The 18,616-nt window shown below is 45.2% G+C and overlaps 2 protein-coding genes across 2 annotated transcripts; one reads left to right on the top strand and one right to left on the bottom strand.

The window, feature by feature from the left end:
* Positions 1-983: 983 nt before the first annotated feature.
* LOC148111636 (uncharacterized) lies at positions 984-6,345 on the bottom strand. Its single transcript, XM_087881312.1, has 3 exons — positions 6,136-6,345; positions 4,717-4,785; positions 984-1,388 (listed from the first exon to the last, which is right to left on the bottom strand). Exons 1-3 carry the CDS (start codon positions 6,211-6,213, stop codon positions 1,053-1,055), a joined length of 483 nt encoding a protein of 160 aa, XP_087737438.1. The 5' UTR covers positions 6,214-6,345; the 3' UTR covers positions 984-1,052.
* Positions 6,346-16,259: 9,914 nt separating this feature from the next.
* LOC148111635 (maestro heat-like repeat-containing protein family member 6) lies at positions 16,260-17,813 on the top strand. Its single transcript, XM_087880684.1, has 3 exons — positions 16,260-16,382; positions 17,337-17,402; positions 17,522-17,813. The coding sequence occupies exons 1-3, from the start codon at positions 16,280-16,282 to the stop codon at positions 17,683-17,685; spliced, it is 333 nt and encodes a 110-aa protein (XP_087736810.1). The 5' UTR covers positions 16,260-16,279; the 3' UTR covers positions 17,686-17,813.
* Positions 17,814-18,616: the final 803 nt, after the last annotated feature.

The following is an 18,616-nucleotide window of genomic DNA, read 5'->3' as shown; positions in this document are numbered from 1 at the left end:
GCTTGTGCAGCAACCACAAAACACAATGCAAAACAAACAAGCAACAGCAACAAATCGGCCTCCCATTTTCTCTTCCCCCTCAAATAATAGAGTGGATTATGAGAGCTCACGCTGGTTTGGTTAATTCCACGTTTCCTTGGCCTGCATCACCAAGAATGGGACAAAGTTCACTTTACGACTGTTTCCCTCAGCAGCAGAAATTTGGTGCTCCGTTGTAGTCTTACATCAACTTGGGGAAAACCTGAGGTTTTCATGTCCTCATGAACATGAGGTTCATGAGGACTTCCTTGACGGGTCTGCCTTTTAGCGGCTTCTTGCTCTCCCACAAATTTCGGAAACATTCGTCAGAGAGTTCTGAGAAGAAGAGACAGACAGAGATTGATGGGCAATTTGATGGGACAAGTCTTCTCAAAGCGAAGAGAGAAAAAAATGTGCTTAGACCAGACTGATCCTGAGGGAAGGGTCAAACGTGTCATAACTCTCGAGTCCCTGATCTTCATGTTCTTAGACAACCGTCTTGAGGAGGACCTTTGAATTCCATATATGGAATTGGAATTTTTTCCAATTCTATATATGGAGGAGGGGGTCAACTTATTTTCCAAAGCAGCAGAAGGCAGGAAGAGAAGCAACAGATGGAAGCTACTCATGGAGAGAAGCAGCCTGGAATTAAGGAGAAACTTCCTAACAGTGAAGACAATCAACCAGTGGAACTTCTTGCCACCAGAAGTTGTGAGTGCTTCATCACTGGAGGCTTTTAAGAAGAGACTGGATAGGCATTTGTCTGGGATTGTATAGCATCTCCTGCTTGAGCAAGAGGTTGGACTAGAAGACCTTCAAGGACCCTTCTGGCTGTGTTCTGATAGATAGATTGATTGGTAGTATGGGATGGGCTGATGTGATGGGACAAGGTGGTTCCATAGGTAGCCCAGCCCTGTAGCGTCTATACCTGGATATGAAGGCAGGACGGCATCTGGAGTGGGTTTACTCCCCCGAGGCCTTTCCCTCTTGGGCCTCCTTGGAAAGGGAGGGGGCTCTTTCAGGCCAGGCTTCATCTACCCCTGAGAAGCCTTCAGAGGGGTCCTGGCAATTGCCCTGCGCACCAAATCAGGTAGCACCAGTGCTGGAGGCTGAACCTTCTTCCGGATGTCCAATTGAACTGGGGAAGACGTCACAATCAGAGGCAAGGCCTCCATGGTTCGCTGAGTGGCTGAGGAACTGGATGGCTGGGAGCCAGAGAAGAGGACTTCCTGGTTGTCCCGCTGACGCAGGTCATTATTGTTGATCTGTGGATGGGACTCCTTGCTGTCCTTCTTCTTCAGGAAGGGAAGCTTTTTCAGCCTATGATCCATCCTGTTGTGAAGAGTGAGTGTTGGAACTGGAAGGAGATCCTATCAAGAAAGGAGAAAGTTTGTAACTCCAGGTTGAAAGAAGGGGTCCTTGGTGCTCCCATCTATCTATCTATCTATCTATCTATCTATCTATCTATCTATCTATCTATCTATCTATCTAGTTGTCTATCTATCTATCTCTATTTATCACATGTTCTTCCTGGGTCAACAAGCTCAGACTGCCCAAGGAGCTGCTGATCTACAGAGGAATTTGGGAGTCTCTCCTTTGTACCTCTACAACTGTCTGGTTTGGCACAGCAACCAAACTAAAAGTCCCCTAAAGAGAGAAGACGGCAAGGAAGCTACAGGCAGCAGAGAGAAAGCAGAGTTGCTTAACTCGTTCTTTGCATGCAAAAAGAAACTATAGCCCAACCTACCAACAACGTAACTGTGAAAGACAGACTAGAAATAAAAGTTGAAAGGCTTCAGCGAGGTATTTGACAAAGTAGAACACTCCCCTCCGCTCTGCTCTGCTCTACTCTGCTCAACACAACTCAACTGAACTCAACTATCCTCTACTCTCCTCAACTCTCCGCAGCTCCCCTCTCATCCCTTCTGCCTTTATATCTCTGCCCCAGGGGCTGTGACATCAGCGCATTATGTTCTCATGGGGGACAGCTGGTGTCATGACCCAAGGGGCCTCTTACTCCCCAAGATAATAGGGATGGGATATGGAGGGTCCCCTGGATAACCCCCTTGATAACATTAGCGACATTATGGGGAGCAAAGCTAGGGGTCACTATGGAATGACCCACTGTGATGGTGTCCCTCAATGTGCTAGATCTCAAAAGAACCTAACCAAGATTAAGGCTGATCAACTTTGTTCTTTGATTGGCTAAGTCTGCTACTGAGCTTGTTTTTTTAATTTTTCTTATTATGAGATATGAGATATAGGAGATATGATATACTGGTGTAGGGTTTCCTGCATAGGCAGCGGGTTGGATTAGGAGACCTCCAAGGTTCCTTCCAATTCTCTTATTCTCTTCTCTTCTCTTCTCTTCTCTTCTCTTCTCTTCTCTTCTCTTTTCTCTTCTCTTCTCTTCTCTTCTCTTCTCTTCTCTTCTCTTCTCTTCTCTTCTCTTCTCTTCTCTTCTCTTCTCTTCCCTTCCCTTCCCTTCCCTTCCCTTCCCTTCCCTTCCTTTCCCTTCCCTTTCATTTCTTATTCCATTCCATTCCATTCCCTCTATTCTATTCTATTCTATTCTATTCTATTCTATTCTATTCTATTCTATTCTATTCTATTCTATTCTATTCTATTCTATTCTATTCTATTCTTATGGAGTCCTTGGCTTATAACAGTTCTTTTAGTGATGGCTCAAATTACAACAGCACTGAACAAAGTATTTTTCACATTTATGACCATTCTGGCATCTCCATGGTCATATGATCAGAATTCGGACCTTTGGCAAGTGATTCACATTTATGACAGTCGCCGTGTCCCAGGAGTCACGTGATCCCCTTTTGCGGCCTTCTCCCAAGTAAAGCCAAGGGGGAAACCTGATTCACTTAAGAACCATGTTACATATTTAGGAACTGCAGTGATTCACTTAACAACTGGCAACAAAAATGTTGGGCTCAGTTGTGGTCGTAAATCGAGGACTACTTGTATATATGATTTTTTGGGGGGGTCCAGTTTCTGCACTGCCCATCATCGCTGAAGTGTTGTAGTAGTTTTGGTAAAACTCTCCAACGATATGAAAGCTGCAGTTGAAAGCAAAGTTTTTTTTAAAAAAAGCCAAACAGGTTTGTTTTTTTAAAAAAGGCAAAAGGGACAATTGCAGAGTTGAAAGGAGAGGAAGCTCCTTCGGCCCCCAACCCCCCCCCATGGCTTGCAGGGCCCCCTTGGGCCCCCAGACAGCTGGCAGAGTTGAGTCTTCGTGCTCTTCGGGAAGGTTAGGAGGTTGGGGGCCTGCCTCGTCTCTGGGGCTGGGCTACCTAGACGTACAGCCACAATTCAGCTCAAGAGGCTTGGCAACTGGCATGTACTTAAGACGGTTGCAGTGTCCTGGGGTCACATGACCCCTTTTCTGACTTTCTGACCAGCAAAGATGATGAGGAAGCCAGATTCAGTTCCCAACCGTGTGACTAACTTATAGGATAGGATAGGATAGGATAGGATAGGATAGGTTAGGTTAGGTTAGAGTAGAGTAGAGTAGAGTAGAGTAGAGTAGAGTAGAGTAGAGTAGAGTAGAGTAGAGTAGAGTAGAGTAGAATAGAATAGAATAGAATAGAATAGAATAGAATAGAATAGAATAGAATAGAATAGAATAACAGAGTTGGAAGGGACCTTGGAGGTCTTCTAGTCCAACCCCCTGCACAGGCAGGAAACCTTACACCACTTCAAACAAAGGGATATACAACATCTTCTTAAAAATTTCAAGTGTTGGGACATTCGCAACTTCTGCAGGCAAGTTGTTCCACTGATTAATTGTTCTAAATGTCAGGAAATTTGTCCTTAGTTCTAAATTGCTTCTCTCCTTGATTAGTTTCCACCTGCTTCTTCTCCCGCCCTCAGGTGCTCTGGAGAATAGTTTGACTCCTTCTTCTTTGGGGCAGCCCCTGAGATATTGGAAGACTGCTATCCTGTCTCCCCTAGTCCTTCTCTTCATCAAACTAGACATAGCAGCCCTGAGTCTTCGGAGAGGGGCGGCATATAAACTTAATTAAATTAAATTAAATTAAATTAAATTAAATTAAATTAAATTAAATTACCCAGTTCCTGCAACCGTTCTTCATATGTTTTCGCCTCCAGTGGTATTAAGACTTCACGGGCTCTTGAATCTCTCCCTCTGTTTACGCAGCCCAGAACTGTGTTGGCTTTTTTGGCAGCTGCTGCACACGGCTGGCTCCTATCTAAATGGTTGTCCACTAGGACTCCAAGACCCCTCTCACAGTCACCACTATTGAGCAAGGGACCACGTCTACGGTACCTGTGCATTTGGTTTTTCTTCCCTAAAAGTAGAACCTGGCTTTTTTCACTCTTGAATTTCATTTTGTTAGATAGCGCCCAACGTTCAAGATCTGTCAAGATCCTTCCGTATCTTGAGCCTATCTGCTGGAGTGTTGGCTGTTCCTGCCAGCTTGGTGTCATCTGCAAATCTGATGAGTTCCCCATCTCTCCCCTCGGCCAATGTGAAGTTAGCCACGCCCACCAAGCCACGCCCACCAAACCACTCCAACAGAACCTGTAGCGACAATTTTTAGATTTCAGCACTGCTTGGAAGCCACTCACTTCCTGCCCCTCATCTCTTACCTCGAAGGGGTGCTGAAGAAGGTACCCCAGACCTCGAACACTGAATATTTGAAGGAAAGGATACGGCTGACTCACCCATTCCAGGAGGACATCGAGAATGTCTTGCATCATAAAGAAGTCTCCAACCTCCGGGTGATACAGCAGCTGAGGAAGAAGAGTGGAGATACGGAGCATTAGCCAAGCCAAGGAAGGGAACTGCCCTGAGAGCCTCGACTAAAGATGCCACTTTCAGCCATTACGGGGAGAGAAAAAGAAAATAAAGACAGTCCTCGGTTAGTGACCGCTGAAAGTCACAACGGCACTGACAAAAGGGACATGCCCATTTTTCAGACTTTCAGACCATTGTAGCATCCTCATGGTCATGTGATCAAAATTTGGGTACTTGCGGGTCCATATTTATGACGGCCGCAGTGTTTTGAGGTTACGTCATCCCTTTTGTGACCGTCTGATAGGCCAAGTCAATGGGGAAACCGGATTCATTTAAGAACCGCGTGACTAACTTAACAACTGCAGGTCGTACAGTGGGGCAAAACTTGCTGAAGAACTGTTTCGCTTAGCAACAGAAATTTGGGGCTCAGTTGTGGTCATAAGACGAGGACAACCTGTAGAAGGAAATCACTGAAAGATCTTGTTTATCCTAAGTATTTGACCACGGCATTGGCTTAAGGACTACTGCGATCACTTAGTGAACACTGGAGGTTCTATGACGGTCATATGTCGAGGATTATACTATGGGAAAAGGTATCATAAATGACAGTTGTAAAAATACAAAACTGCCTATAATGCAAACAGTAAAAGGAATTTGGGGTCATTGAGTCTTCCTTCCTCCCTTCCTCCCATCCGCCCTCCCTCCCTCTGCTTCCTTCCTTCCTTCCTTCTTTCCATCCTTCCTTCCTTCCTCCCTCCCTCCCTCTGCTTCCTTCCTTTCTTCCTCCCTTCCTCCCTCCCTCTGCTTCCTTCCTTTCTTCCTCCCTTCCTCCCTCCCTTTGCTTCCTTCCTTCCTTCCATCCTTCCTTCCTTCCTTCTTTTCTTCCTCCCTCCCTCCCCATCAACAACTTCTGGAGGGAAGCCCTTCCACTGATTAACAGACTAGCAGAAGACCTTGGAGACCCCCTGCTCAAGCAGCAGACCCTCTACAACAGGCACCCTCAAACTACGGCCCACGGGCAAAGAATACGGCCCGCGGAGTGGTGTGATTAAGCCCCGCCCCTTGCCCCGCCCCTAACTGCCTTATCTCCCAGCGAGCCAGCTGCAAGGCCAGCTGAGGGCCAGCTGAGGGGTGATCTCGCCGGTGCAGCCTGGAACAGCAGCTCTGGGCTTGTAAAGTACTCCTTTAAATTAAAAGTCTTTAAAACAATTTAAACGGGGGCTTAGGAAGGAGAAAGGCAAAAAAAATGAATCGGCCCCCTCTTTAAAACGTTGGAGGACCCCTGCTCTACAACCTCAGACAAATGGCTGTCCAGAATATTGGGGTGCATCCCAAGGTCTCCTCACCTCCGAGAAGAAAACCTTCCCGATGGTCTTCTCTCTTAGATCGGGACGGGGCAGGTAGGTGTTGGCCTCTCTGAACATCACCTTCAGCCCCAGTTTAGAGAAGCTGACTAAATTCCCAAAAGAGCAAATATGGAGAGCTCAGACGAGATCTGCTGGTTAGGGAGAAAAAAACAAGCTAGAGAAATCATGATGTGAATTCAATTACTCAATGAATTACTCCATTTAGAGAATTTCTCACCCTCCCTCTCTTTCTCTCTCTTTCTCTCCCTCCCTCCCTCTCTCCCTCTCCCCTCCCTCTCCCTCTCTCTCTCTCTCTCCCCCTCCCTCTCTTTCCCTCTTTCTCTTTCTCCCTCCCTCTCTCCTCTTCCTCTCTCTCCCCCTCCCAGTTCCTCTCTTTCTTTCTCCCTCTCCCCTCTCCTCCCTCTCCCCACCCCTCCCTCTCCCCACTCTCTCTAGCTTTCTCTCTCTCTCTGCCTTTTCTTCTTCCTCTCCCTCTCCCCACCCCTCCCTCTCCCACCCGCTGCCACTTGTAGCCAAGCTCTTTTGTCTTTTAATTTCTTACAGGACCTGGAAGAAAATGGCTTCGAACAAACCATCAGGAGTCACCATCATGTCCCAGCATCTAACCTTCTCCAACTGACTGAACTCCTCCTTATAGCCAGCACATAATATTAAATTTTTGATGGCTTGCACTGCATTGCTAAATCAAAGAAAGGAGGAAGAGTTGGTGCCAATCATTCAGCCGAGGCCCCCTGCAAAGCCCAGGCTTGCGCTGACACCGATCGGCCTCCCGCTGCTGTTCAGGATAGCACTCGGCGGCTTGTGCAGCAACCACAAAACACAATGCAAAACAAACAAGCAACAGCAACAAATCGGCCTCCCATTTTCTCTTCCCCCTCAAATAATAGAGTGGATTATGAGAGCTCACGCTGGTTTGGTTAATTCCACGTTTCCTTGGCCTGCATCACCAAGAATGGGACAAAGTTCACTTTACGACTGTTTCCCTCAGCAGCAGAAATTTGGTGCTCCGTTGTAGTCTTACATCAACTTGGGGAAAACCTGAGGTTTTCATGTCCTCATGAACATGAGGTTCATGAGGACTTCCTTGACGGGTCTGCCTTTTAGCGGCTTCTTGCTCTCTCGAGTCCCTGATCTTCATGTTCTTAGACAACCGTCTTGAGGAGGAACTTTGAACTCCATATATGGAATTGGAATTTTTTCCAATTCTATATATGGAGGAGGGGGTCAACTTATTTTCCAAAGCAGCAGAAGGCAGGAAGAGAAGCGACGGATGGAAGCTACTCATGGAGAGAAGCAGCCTGGAATTAAGGAGAAATTTCCTAACAGTGAGGACAATCAACCAGTGGAACAGCTTGCCACCAGAAGTTGTGAGTGCTTGAGAGAGTAGAAGAAATTAATGAAGCCAATCTGAACTTGGAAAATAAAGTAGGAGACATTATGATTAAAACAGAGAAGGTGGATGATGAATTGGTTATGTTACAATATAGATCTATGGAATTTGCCTTGCGATTGAGAGGGCTGAAAGAAAATAGCCAGGAAAATCTAAAGGACATTTGTGCAGAATCTATGGCAGGGATAATCAAAGAAAGATCAGAAGATGTGGCAATCCGAATTGATAAAATTTACAGGGTTAACTCTTGGGTGGCAAGACAAAGTTACCAAGAGATGTGGTGATCTATTTCACAACCAGGAGGATCAGAAATTACATCTTACAAGCTTCCTACAAGAATAAGGTTCAAGTGGCTGGACAAGAAGTGGTGGTTCTGAAAGAGATCCCTCCAAAAATCTTAAGAAGTAGAAAGGACTTTGGCTTCCTGGTAAATGAACTGAGAAATCAACAAGTGCAGTACAGATGGGATATTCTAACTGGTCTAATAGTGAATTATTAGTGGTGGAGAAAGATACCGTTTAAACACAGTTTGGAAGGCAAAAGATTTCTATGTCAATGTTCTAAAGGATGGATACCCACCTTCACCGGGGGGGGGGGTGCAGAAAGAAAATGGAGATGTTACAACAAGAGAAAGATGGAAAGCAGATACAAACTTATGCCGAAGCTGCAGCTGGAGGAATCATCATGGAAGAAGTTTTAGAGCAATTTGGGGGCCCACCCCCAACTTTGGAACCACTCAAGAAGACAGAGGAACCAAGAGTACAACGATTGACACGAGCAACCTATACATGCCAAGAACAACAACTAAAAGTGCAACAATCTCAAGACTCATCTCAAGATGTCAAAAAAACAGAAGCAGTGGGAGGGGCTAGGCTGAAGAGTAAGATGGAGGAGGATATTCAGCTGATGCTTTGGTTCCTTTCAACTCTCTTATTCTGTTATTTATTTCAAAATAAAGCTTTTCAACCCTTGTAAAAAAGGGGCTGCCAAGGCCATAGAACAAATAAGTAACTTTCTGCTTCTGTAAAAAGAGGCAAAAATTGTGAATTTTTCAATGTAATGACTTCTGCTATTGTTGTTATGCAAAGTATCTGCTTCCAAAATGGAATGGACATTAGTAAGGAAATGGATTCTCCTTCTGTTCCTATATCTTGCCACATAGTCACCAAATTTTACTGTTATCTGTTTTTATTCTAATTTTTAAATTGATTATTTTAATGGTTTTTATATATTATTTATTATGAATATGTATGCCACCCAGAGTAATTGTGTGAGATGGATAGCTATACAAAGAGACAGACTGACTGACTGACTGACTGACTGATTGATATAGAAATATGCTTTGGAAATCAGATTATCTGGAACAGATTTTGGAAATGCACAAAGAACTCAGAAGGGATTAATGGAATCTTGCACTGCATGGTCAAAAATATCATCTCAGATGGCTGTTGCCCACAATTAGTATTTATCTACCTCTCTTTACCAGAGTGACATATGCTAACACTGTCAATTGTACATAATTTGGCTGTAGACTGTCATCTGAATTGGCAGTCATTGAAGCCAATTATAACAGCTGTCAGTTTGCTAGCAAGACCAGTCAAAGTTTCAAACATCTAAAGGAGAGATTTCTCCTATGTTTATCTACTTATGCATTATCAAGTCACAGTAAACCTAAAAAGATACATCATACATCCACAAAAGAGAGGGCCTTTCCTGTGATGGCATCTTATCTGCAGTGCACTGTGAATCTACAGTTGACATTAACATGGTATTCTTAACATGTTTTATTCCTCCAGCCACCTTAACTTGAAATCATTTTTTGTAACTGGCCTACTCAAATTTGCAAGCTAAATGCTGGAGATGTGAATGTGATGATGCAACATATTATCATATATGGTGGACTTGTAAGAAAATCAAGGCATTTTGGATAAAAATTTGGTGGGTGATGCAGAACATCCTGAAAAAAAGGTTGAAATTTACTCCGCAATTGTTTTTATTGGGTATATCAGCAGCTAGGCTGTTGGTTAGCGCAATACTGGAAGAAGGACATTTTGCCTACTATTGAAGAATGGACATTGAAAGTAGCGAATCTAGTGGAAATGGCGAAAATTTCAGCGTATTTGAAGGACTATACACAAGAAAGATATATATTGGAATGGAGAAGATGGATTGACTATATTCAAAATAAGTATCAGACAAGAAAATATCAAATAGCTTATGAATGAATGTTAAATTTTAGAAGTATTACGTTATCTATAGTGGAATTAAGGTTTCGGGGGGGATTTGGTAGTTCAAGGATAATTAGGTTAATTTAGCTTATGATTGTTAATTGAAATACCCTGTATTTTGCTCTGGGAAGTCTGAGTGGGTGGGATGGGATGGGGGAAAGGTGGTGGGGTAGTGGGGAGGGGGAAAGGGTGGGGGGAATACTGGGGAAAAAAATTTTTTTGTAAAACTTTTCAATAAAAAAAAAGAAGTTGTGAGTGCTTCATCACTGGAGGCTTTTAAGAAGAGACTGGATAGGCATTTGTCTGGGATTGTATAGCATCTCCTGCTTGAGCAGGAGGTTGGACTAGAAGACCTTCAAGGACCCTTCTGGCTGTGTTCTGATAGATAGATTGATTGGTAGTATGGGATGGGCTGATGTGATGGGACAAGGTGGTTCCATAGGTAGCCCAGCCCTGTAGCGTCTATACCTGGATATGAAGGCAGGACGGCGTCTGGAGTGGGTTTACTCCCCCGAGGCCTTTCCCTCTTGGGCCTCCTTGGAAAGGGAGGGGGCTCTTTCAGGCCAGGCTTCATCTACCCCTGAGAAGCCTTCAGAGGGGTCCTGGCAATTGCCCTGCGCACCAAATCAGGTAGCACCAGTGCTGGAGGCTGAACCTTCTTCCGGATGTCCAATTGAACTGGGGAAGACGTCACAATCAGAGGCAAGGCCTCCATGGTTCGCTGAGTGGCTGAGGAACTGGATGGCTGGGAGCCAGAGAAGAGGACTTCCTGGTTGTCCCGCTGACGCAGGTCATTATTGTTGATCTGTGGATGGGACTCCTTGCTGTCCTTCTTCTTCAGGAAGGGAAGCTTTTTCAGCCTATGATCCATCCTGTTGTGAAGAGTGAGTGTTGGAACTGGAAGGAGATCCTATCAAGAAAGGAGAAAGTTTGTAACTCCAGGTTGAAAGAAGGGGTCCTTGGTGCTCCCATCTATCTATCTATCTATCTATCTATCTATCTATCTATCTATCTATCTATCTCTATTTATCACATGTTCTTCCTGGGTCAACAAGCTCAGACTGCCCAAGGAGCTGCTGATCTACAGAGGAATTTGGGAGTCTCTCCTTTGTACCTCTACAACTGTCTGGTTTGGCACAGCAACCAAACTAAAAGTCCCCTAAAGAGAGAAGACGGCAAGGAAGCTACAGGCAGCAGAGAGAAAGCAGAGTTGCTTAACTCGTTCTTTGCATCGGTCTTCACTCAAAAAGAAACTATAGCCCAACCTACCAACAACGTAACTGTGAAAGACAGACTAGAAATAAAAGTTGAAAGGCTTCAGCGAGGTATTTGACAAAGTAGAACACTCCCCTCCGCTCTGCTCTGCTCTACTCTGCTCAACACAACTCAACTGAACTCAACTATCCTCCATTCTCCTCAACTCTCCGCAGCTCCCCTCTCATCCCTTCTGCCTTTATATCTCTGCCCCAGGGGCTGTGACATCAGCGCATTATGTTCTCATGGGGGACAGCTGGTGTCATGACCCAAGGGGCCTCTTACTCCCCAAGATAATAGGGATGGGATATGGAGGGTCCCCTGGATAACCCCCTTGATAACATTAGCGACATTATGGGGAGCAAAGCTAGGGGTCACTATGGAATGACCCACTGTGATGGTGTCCCTCAATGTGCTAGATCTCAAAAGAACCTAACCAAGATTAAGGCTGATCAACTTTGTTCTTTGATTGGCTAAGTCTGCTACTGAGCTTGTTTTTTTAATTTTTCTTATTATGAGATATGAGATATAGGAGATATGATATACTGGTGTAGGGTTTCCTGCATAGGCAGCGGGTTGGATTAGGAGACCTCCAAGGTTCCTTCCAATTCTCTTATTCTCTTCTCTTCTCTTCTCTTCTCTTCTCTTCTCTTCTCTTCTCTCTTCTCTTCTCTTCTCTTCTCTTCTCTTCTCTTCTCTTCTCTTCTCTTCTCTTCTCTTCTCTTCTCTTCTCTTCCCTTCCCTTCCCTTCCCTTCCCTTCCCTTCCCTTCCCTTCCTTTCCCTTCCCTTTCATTTCTTATTCCATTCCATTCCATTCCCTCTATTCTATTCTATTCTATTCTATTCTATTCTATTCTATTCTATTCTATTCTATTCTATTCTATTCTATTCTATTCTATTCTATTCTATTCTTATGGAGTCCTTGGCTTATAACAGTTCTTTTAGTGATGGTTCAAATTACAACAGCACTGAACAAAGTATTTTTCACATTTATGACCATTCTGGCATCTCCATGGTCATATGATCAGAATTCGGACCTTTGGCAAGTGATTCACATTTATGACAGTCGCCGTGTCCCAGGAGTCACGTGATCCCCTTTTGCGGCCTTCTCCCAAGCAAAGCCAAGGGGGAAACCGATTCACTTAAGAACCATGTTACTAATTTAGGAACTGCAGTGATTCACTTAACAACTGGCAACAAAAATGTTGGGCTCAGTTGTGGTCGTAAATCGAGGACTACTGGTATATATGATATTTTTTTGGTCCAATTTCTGCACTGCCCATCATCGCTGAAGTGTTGTAGTAGCTTTGGTAAAACTCTCCAACGATACGAAAGCTGCAGTTGAAAACAAAGTTTTTTTGAAAAAAGCCAAACAGTTTTTTAAAATAAAGGAAAAAAGAGACAATTGCAGAGTCGAAAGGAGAGGAAGCTCTTTCTTCCCCAACCCCCCCCCATGGCTTGCAGGGCCCCCTTGGGCCCCCAGACAGCTGGCAGAGTTGAGTCTTCATGCTCTTGGGGAAGGTCAGGAGGTTGGGGGCCTGCCTCGTCTCTGGGGCTGGGCTACCTAGACGTACAGCCACAATTCAGCTCAAGAGGCTTGGCAACTGGCATGTACTTATGACGGTTGCAATGTCCCGGGGTCACATGACCCCTTTTCTGACTTTCTGACCAGCAAAGATGATGGGGAAGCCAGATTCAGTCCCCAACCGTGTGACTAACTTATAGGATAGGATAGGATAGGATAGGATAGAATAGAATAGAATAGAATAGAATAGAATAGAATAGAATAGAATAGAATAGAATAGAATGAGCTGGAAGGGATGTTGGAGGGCTTCTAGTCCAGCCCCCTGCTCAAGCAGGAGAACCTATAGATTTCAGATAAGTGGCTGTCTAGTTTCCACTCTAGGGATTCACTTAACAACGATGGCAAGAAAGGTTGTAAAATGGGGCAAAACTCACTTAAGGACCGTCTCGCTTAGCAACCTCAATTTTGGCCTAGATTGTGATGGCAAGTCAAGGGTTGCCTACGTTTCAGTTTCCTTGCAGACCATCCAGAATCTCTTCCTTTGTGAGATGGACAATCCTTTCACTTAGATGAAGAAAGAAAGAAAGTTTGTTTTGAAGGGGGGGGGCGATTTTGGTGATTCAATGCAGCTTCTGGTTTCAGAGCTGAGTTTGCTCCAGTTGCTTTAAACACCGGCAGCTCTTTAAATTTCGAGTTTCTTGGCCTCTTCAGCTTTGAACAACCTTCAGGGCATCAGATCTCCCTACCGTCAGTTTTGCACCTAACCATTCCTTCTTTCTCACGGGGTTACACGGCACATCAAGGTGTCTGCGCTTTCTCCAGAGATTTGAGCTGCCATTCACTTGCTGAACGTTTTCTGGATTGGACACAAATAGTTTCTTTACTGGAAGAGACTTTAGACATGAAATAAACGCTAATAAGTCAAACAACAATATGAGAGCGTGTTATGTTCAGGGTCCCAGCGTCTGTGAGAAATATACCCTATTAATAATGTCTTTGTGTATTTTGAATGCCTTCACTGAACATAATTATCTGCTGTTTCCATGAGTCACAGCTATTGTCTTAATCAGTTGAACTTTGAACTGAGTAGAATTCTCCAGTTATTTCAGAATAAGAGAGTTGGAAGGGACCTTGGAGGTCTTCTAGTCCAACCCCTAGCTCAGGCAGGTGACCCTACAATCATCTCAGACCAATCTCTTCTGAAAAGCTTCCAGTGTGGTTGGAGTTTCAACTTCAGCTTCAACTTCTGGAGGCAAGTTGTCCCACTGGGTGAATGTTCTAACGGTCAGGAAATCTCTCCTTAGTTCTAGGTTGCTTCTCTCCTTGATTAGTTTCCACCCGTTGCTTCTTCTCCCTCCCCTTCTTCTTTGGGGCAGCCCCTGAGATATTGGAAGACTGCTATCCTGTCTCCCCTAGTCCTTCTCTTCATCAAACTAGACATAGCCGCCCTGAGTCTTCGGAGAGGGGCGGCATATAAACTTAATTGATTAAATTAAATTAAATTAAATTAAATTAAATTAAATTAAATTACCCAGTTCCTGCAACCGTTCTTCATATGTTTTCGCCTCCAGTGGTATTAAGACTTCACGGGCTCTTGATTCTCTCCCTCTGTTTACGCAGCCCAGAACTGTGTTGGCTTTTTTGGCAGCTGCTGCACACGGCTGGCTCCTATCTAAATGGTTGTCCACTAGGACTCCAAGACCCCTCTCACAGTCACCACTATTGAGCAAGGGACCACGTCTACGGTACCTGTGCATTTGGTTTTTCTTGCCTAAATGTAGAACCTGGCTTTTTTCACTCTTGAATTTCATTTTGTTAGATAGCGCCCAATGTTCAAGTCTGTCAAGATCCTTCCGTAACTTGAGCCTATCTGCTGGAGTGTTGGCTGTTCCTGCCAGCTTGGTGTCATCTGCAAATTTGATGAGTTCCCCATCTCTCCCCTCCCCACCTCTCCCACCAAGCCATCAGTGACCGTCTGATAGGCCAAGTCAATGGGGAAACCGGATTCACTTAAGAACCGCGTGACTAACTTAACAACTGCAGGTCGTACAGTGGGGCAAAACTTGCTGAAGAACTGTTTCGCTTAGCAACAGAAATTTGGGGCTCAGTTGTGGTCGTAAGACGAGGACAATCTATAGAAGGAAATCACTGAAAGATCTTGTTTATCCTAAGTATTCGACCACGGCATTGGCTTAAGGACTGCTGCGATCACTTAGTGACCACTGGAGGTTCTATGACGGTCATATGTCGAGGAGTATACTATGGGAAAAGGTAGCGTAAATGACAGTTGTAAAAATACAAAACTGCCTTTAATGCAAAGAGTAAAAGGAATTTGGGGTCACTGAGTCTTCCTTCCTCCCTTCCTCCCTCCCTCCCTCCCTCTCCTTCCTTCTTTCATTCCTTCCTTCCTTCCTTCCTTCCTTCCTTTCTTTCTTTCTCCCTTCCTTTCTTCCTCCCTTCCTCCCTCCCTTTGCTACCTTCCTTCCTTCCTTCCTTCCTTCCTTCCATCCTTCCTTCCTTCCTTCCTTCCTTCCTTCCTTTCTTCCTCCCTTCCTTTCTTCCTCCCTTCCTCCCTCCCTTTGCTACCTTCCTTCCTTCCATCCTTCCTTCCTTCCTTCCTTCCTTCCTTCCTCCCTCCCTCCCTCCCTCCCTCCCCACCAACAACTTCTGGAGGGAAGCCATTCCACCGATTAACAGACTAGCAGAAGACCTTGGAGGTCTTCTAGTCGAACCCCCTGCTCAAGCAGCAGACCCTCTACAACAGGCACCCTCAAACTACGGCCCACGGGCAAAGAATACGGCCCGCGGAGTGGTGTGATTAAGCCCCGCCCCTTGCCCCGCCCCTAACTGCCTTATCTCCCAGCGAGCCAGCTGCAAGGCCAGCTGAGGGCCAGCTGAGGGGTGATCTCGCCGGTGCAGCCTGGAAAAGCAGCTCTGGGCTTGTAAAGAACTCCTTCAAATTAAAAGTCTTTAAAACAATTTAAATGGGGGCTTAGAAAGAGAGAAGCCAGAAAATGGACAGTTAAATTGGCCACGCCCACTCAGTCACATGACCACCTAGCCATGCCCACCCACCCAGTCCGGTCCCCCAACAGTCTGAGGGACTGTGAATCGGCCCCCTCTTTAAAACGTTGGAGGACCCCTGCTCTACAACCTCAGACCAATGGCTGTCCAGAATATTGGGGTGCATCCCAAGGTCTCCTCACCTCCGAGAAGAAAACCTTCCCGATGGTCTTCTCTCTTAGATCGGGACGGGGCAGGTAGGTGTTGGCCTCTCTGAACATCACCTTCAGCCCCAGTTTAGAGAAGCTGAATAAGTTCCTAAAAGAGGAAACACGGAGAGCTCAGACAAGATCTGCTGGTTAGGGAGAAAAAAACAAGCTAGAGAAATCATGATGTGAATTCAATTACTCAATGAATTACTCCATTGAGAGAATTTCTCACCCTCCCTCTCTCTTTTTCACTCTTCCCTTCCCTCCCTTTCTTCCCCTCTAACCTTTCCTCTCCCTCACTTTCGCCTTCTGTGTCTCCCTCCCTGTCTCTAATAACATAAATATCCATTAGTATAGTAAAGTATAGCATAGTATAAAAATGTCATAGTAAGTTGTTGAGGACACGAGGATTAGAAACCTAACCAAGAAAGCGGCCCCTTGGTAAAAAAAAAAGAAAGAAAAAAAAGGAAGCTCTATAGTTCATTGGCTTCTTTGTTGCCTTGTTTTCCCCAGATGAATAAATGCAAGCAAAACCTTCCTGCGATGTTGGATCAGATGCTGGGATTCCTGAGGAGCCGGAACTCTTCCCATCGCGAGGCAGCTGCCCTCTTAATTGGTAATCACCAATGCCAACTCTGGAAGGAGGGCAGGAAAACCCAAGACAGGCGGGCGGCCTTGTCACCAAAAGAATCTATGCAGAATTAAGCCATGTCGCTTAATCAGACTGGAAGCTGCTCTTATACCGTGTGGCTTCTCCGGAACGGCTACGATCGCGCAACAGTTTCTCAGGCAGTTCCTGCCCTCTTTCTTAAGGGTATCGCTGCCGTTGTTAAGTTAGCCACATGGTTGTTAAGTGAATCTGGCTTCCTCCCGGATTTGGCTCATCCGAAGATCGCAAAAAGTGATCTTTGACCCCCAAGACACTGTAAGCGTCATAAATACGAGTCGGTTTGCCAAGCATCCGGATTTTGATCTTGATGTGGCAACGCTTCCAAGTGTGAAAAGCAGTCGTAAGTTCCTTTTTTCAGTGCCATTGTAACTTTGAATGGTCACTAAATGAACTGTTAGAAGTCGAGGACTACCTGGCCTGTATCCCTCTCTCTTGTATAGGCAAACCCACAGCCGTGGCTTTTTCTCTGGAAATATTTCCAGCTGGCCTCCCATTCTAGTATTAACTGGATTCAAGGCTGCTTAGATTTTTTTCCAAGATGATGGTTGTTTGCACAGTCCTAGAACATAAAGTAATAGAGTTGGAAGGGACCTTAGAGGTCTTCTAGTCCAACCCCCTGCTAAAGCAGGAGACCCGATTCCATTTCAGACCAGTGGCTGTCCAATCTCTTCTTTAATCTCTTCTTGAAAGCCTCCAGTGAGGCCTGGAGACAAAAACAGAGGAAGAACGGCTACCCCTCGTCCTTCTTATTATTAGACAGACCCAATCCCTGGAACCATCCCGTAAAGTCCCAAAGCGACTCTTCCAAGTGGAAACCAATGAATTGCGCGTTTTTTTCCTGAATCAGTCGATTTAGCCGTCTCTGTTAACCCCACCAACGTTTTCTTTTTACGTGCCCAGGCTGCTGCGCGCAATACATGCAACCGGAAGTGATGACTTCAAAACAAATGAAAGAAGTTTTCCTGGGTGAGTTTCAAAGTTCCCTCGCTTGAAACAAGGAGTTTTTCTCCAGAAGCTCTGTCGCTGATCAGGGCTGGTTCTCACGGTTGATCCCGGAAATCCTTTGTTTTCTGGATTCGTTTCAGGTCTCCAGGATCTGCAAGGCGATTCCGAAGCCTCAGTGGCTCAGGCTGCAGCTGACTCAATGCAAGAAATCTTTCGGCAGTGTGGCCATCTGATCAAGCTGGGTCTTGTTAGTAGTCAACTCCTCTCCAAAGGCATCAGGAGGATCTCCGAGACCAAGCAATAATAGTTTCATAGTTTCATAGTTTTCATTATTGTCATGGCACCTCATAGAATGAAATTAAGTGCCATCCTCACTGTATATTATACTTTTTAAAAACCCTATAAAAATAAAACAAAAACACACCTCCTTCACATTGTATGCAATTGAATTAAAAAACCCTCGTATTGTATTAATATTGCACTGTACGTAGAATTGTATAGTTACTGCTCTGGGATAGAAGCTGTTTTTCAGCCTACTTGTCCTTGTTTTTATTGTCCTGTACCGTCTGCCAGATGGTAATAGTTCAAAAAGAGGGGGGCCCAGGGTGAAATGGATCCTTAAGGATGCTTTGAACTTTCTAAAGCCAGCGGGAGCTATAAAGCTCTTCCAAAGTGGGGAAGGGGCAACCCATGACCCTCTGGGCACCTGCCTTCCAGCTGGTCTTTGGGGAAAGCGAGGAAGCGTGAAGATAATTCTTACATCGCGAAGGACCACGAAGGAACGTCGCAGAAACAAGACCTGGCAGGGAGATTGTGGAAACAGGCCCTGGAGATAGACAGAACAATTTAATGTCAGAGAGAGGAGAAGGTTCCACGAGAAGGTCACAGAGCCACAGGTGCTATTGGAGAAGGGTGGTAGCAACCATCAACCATCGATGATATCTGGAACATCTCCACTCTTGCTCGTCTTCCAACAGAAATAGGAACGCCTAGAGTAGGGCAGATGCAGAGAGCTGAACACTCCGTGGGGGGAGATCTAATGTCCTCCAAAAAGATGCTCATTATTATCCACATAGATGGAGCATTGAATAAAAGCCTTCGGGAAAACCTCTGGATCCCAAAGGCGTCTTCCCATGGGCCCTGATCTCCTTTGGAAAGCATGCGACGTTTCTCAACTTAGTTTGTTAAGCCAGAAGGTGGCCGAGCACTGGTCCCCTCCTCATATCTGTTCCTGG

This window comes from Pantherophis guttatus, chromosome 18 (genome assembly GCF_059756535.1).
Source record: "Pantherophis guttatus breed Tessera chromosome 18, ASM5975653v1, whole genome shotgun sequence".
Lineage (NCBI taxonomy): Eukaryota > Metazoa > Chordata > Lepidosauria > Squamata > Colubridae > Pantherophis > Pantherophis guttatus.
This window is presented reverse-complemented; position numbering and strand designations above follow the sequence as displayed.

Coding starts and splice junctions, on each gene's coding strand:
- LOC148111635 (XM_087880684.1), top strand. CDS start 16,280: ATGAATAAATGCAAGCAAAACCTTCCTGCGATGTTGGATCAGATGCTG. Junction 16,383..17,336: donor GGCAGCTGCCCTCTTAATTG/GTAATCACCAAT, acceptor TTACGTGCCCAG/GCTGCTGCGCGCAATACATG. Junction 17,403..17,521: donor AATGAAAGAAGTTTTCCTGG/GTGAGTTTCAAA, acceptor GATTCGTTTCAG/GTCTCCAGGATCTGCAAGGC.
- LOC148111636 (XM_087881312.1), bottom strand. CDS start 6,213: ATGTTCAGAGAGGCCAACACCTACCTGCCCCGTCCCGATCTAAGAGAG. Junction 4,786..6,135: donor GGAAGGTTTTCTTCTCGGAG/GTGAGGAGACCT, acceptor CTTCTTCCTCAG/CTGCTGTATCACCCGGAGGT. Junction 1,389..4,716: donor TCGATGTCCTCCTGGAATGG/GTGAGTCAGCCG, acceptor CTTTCTTGATAG/GATCTCCTTCCAGTTCCAAC.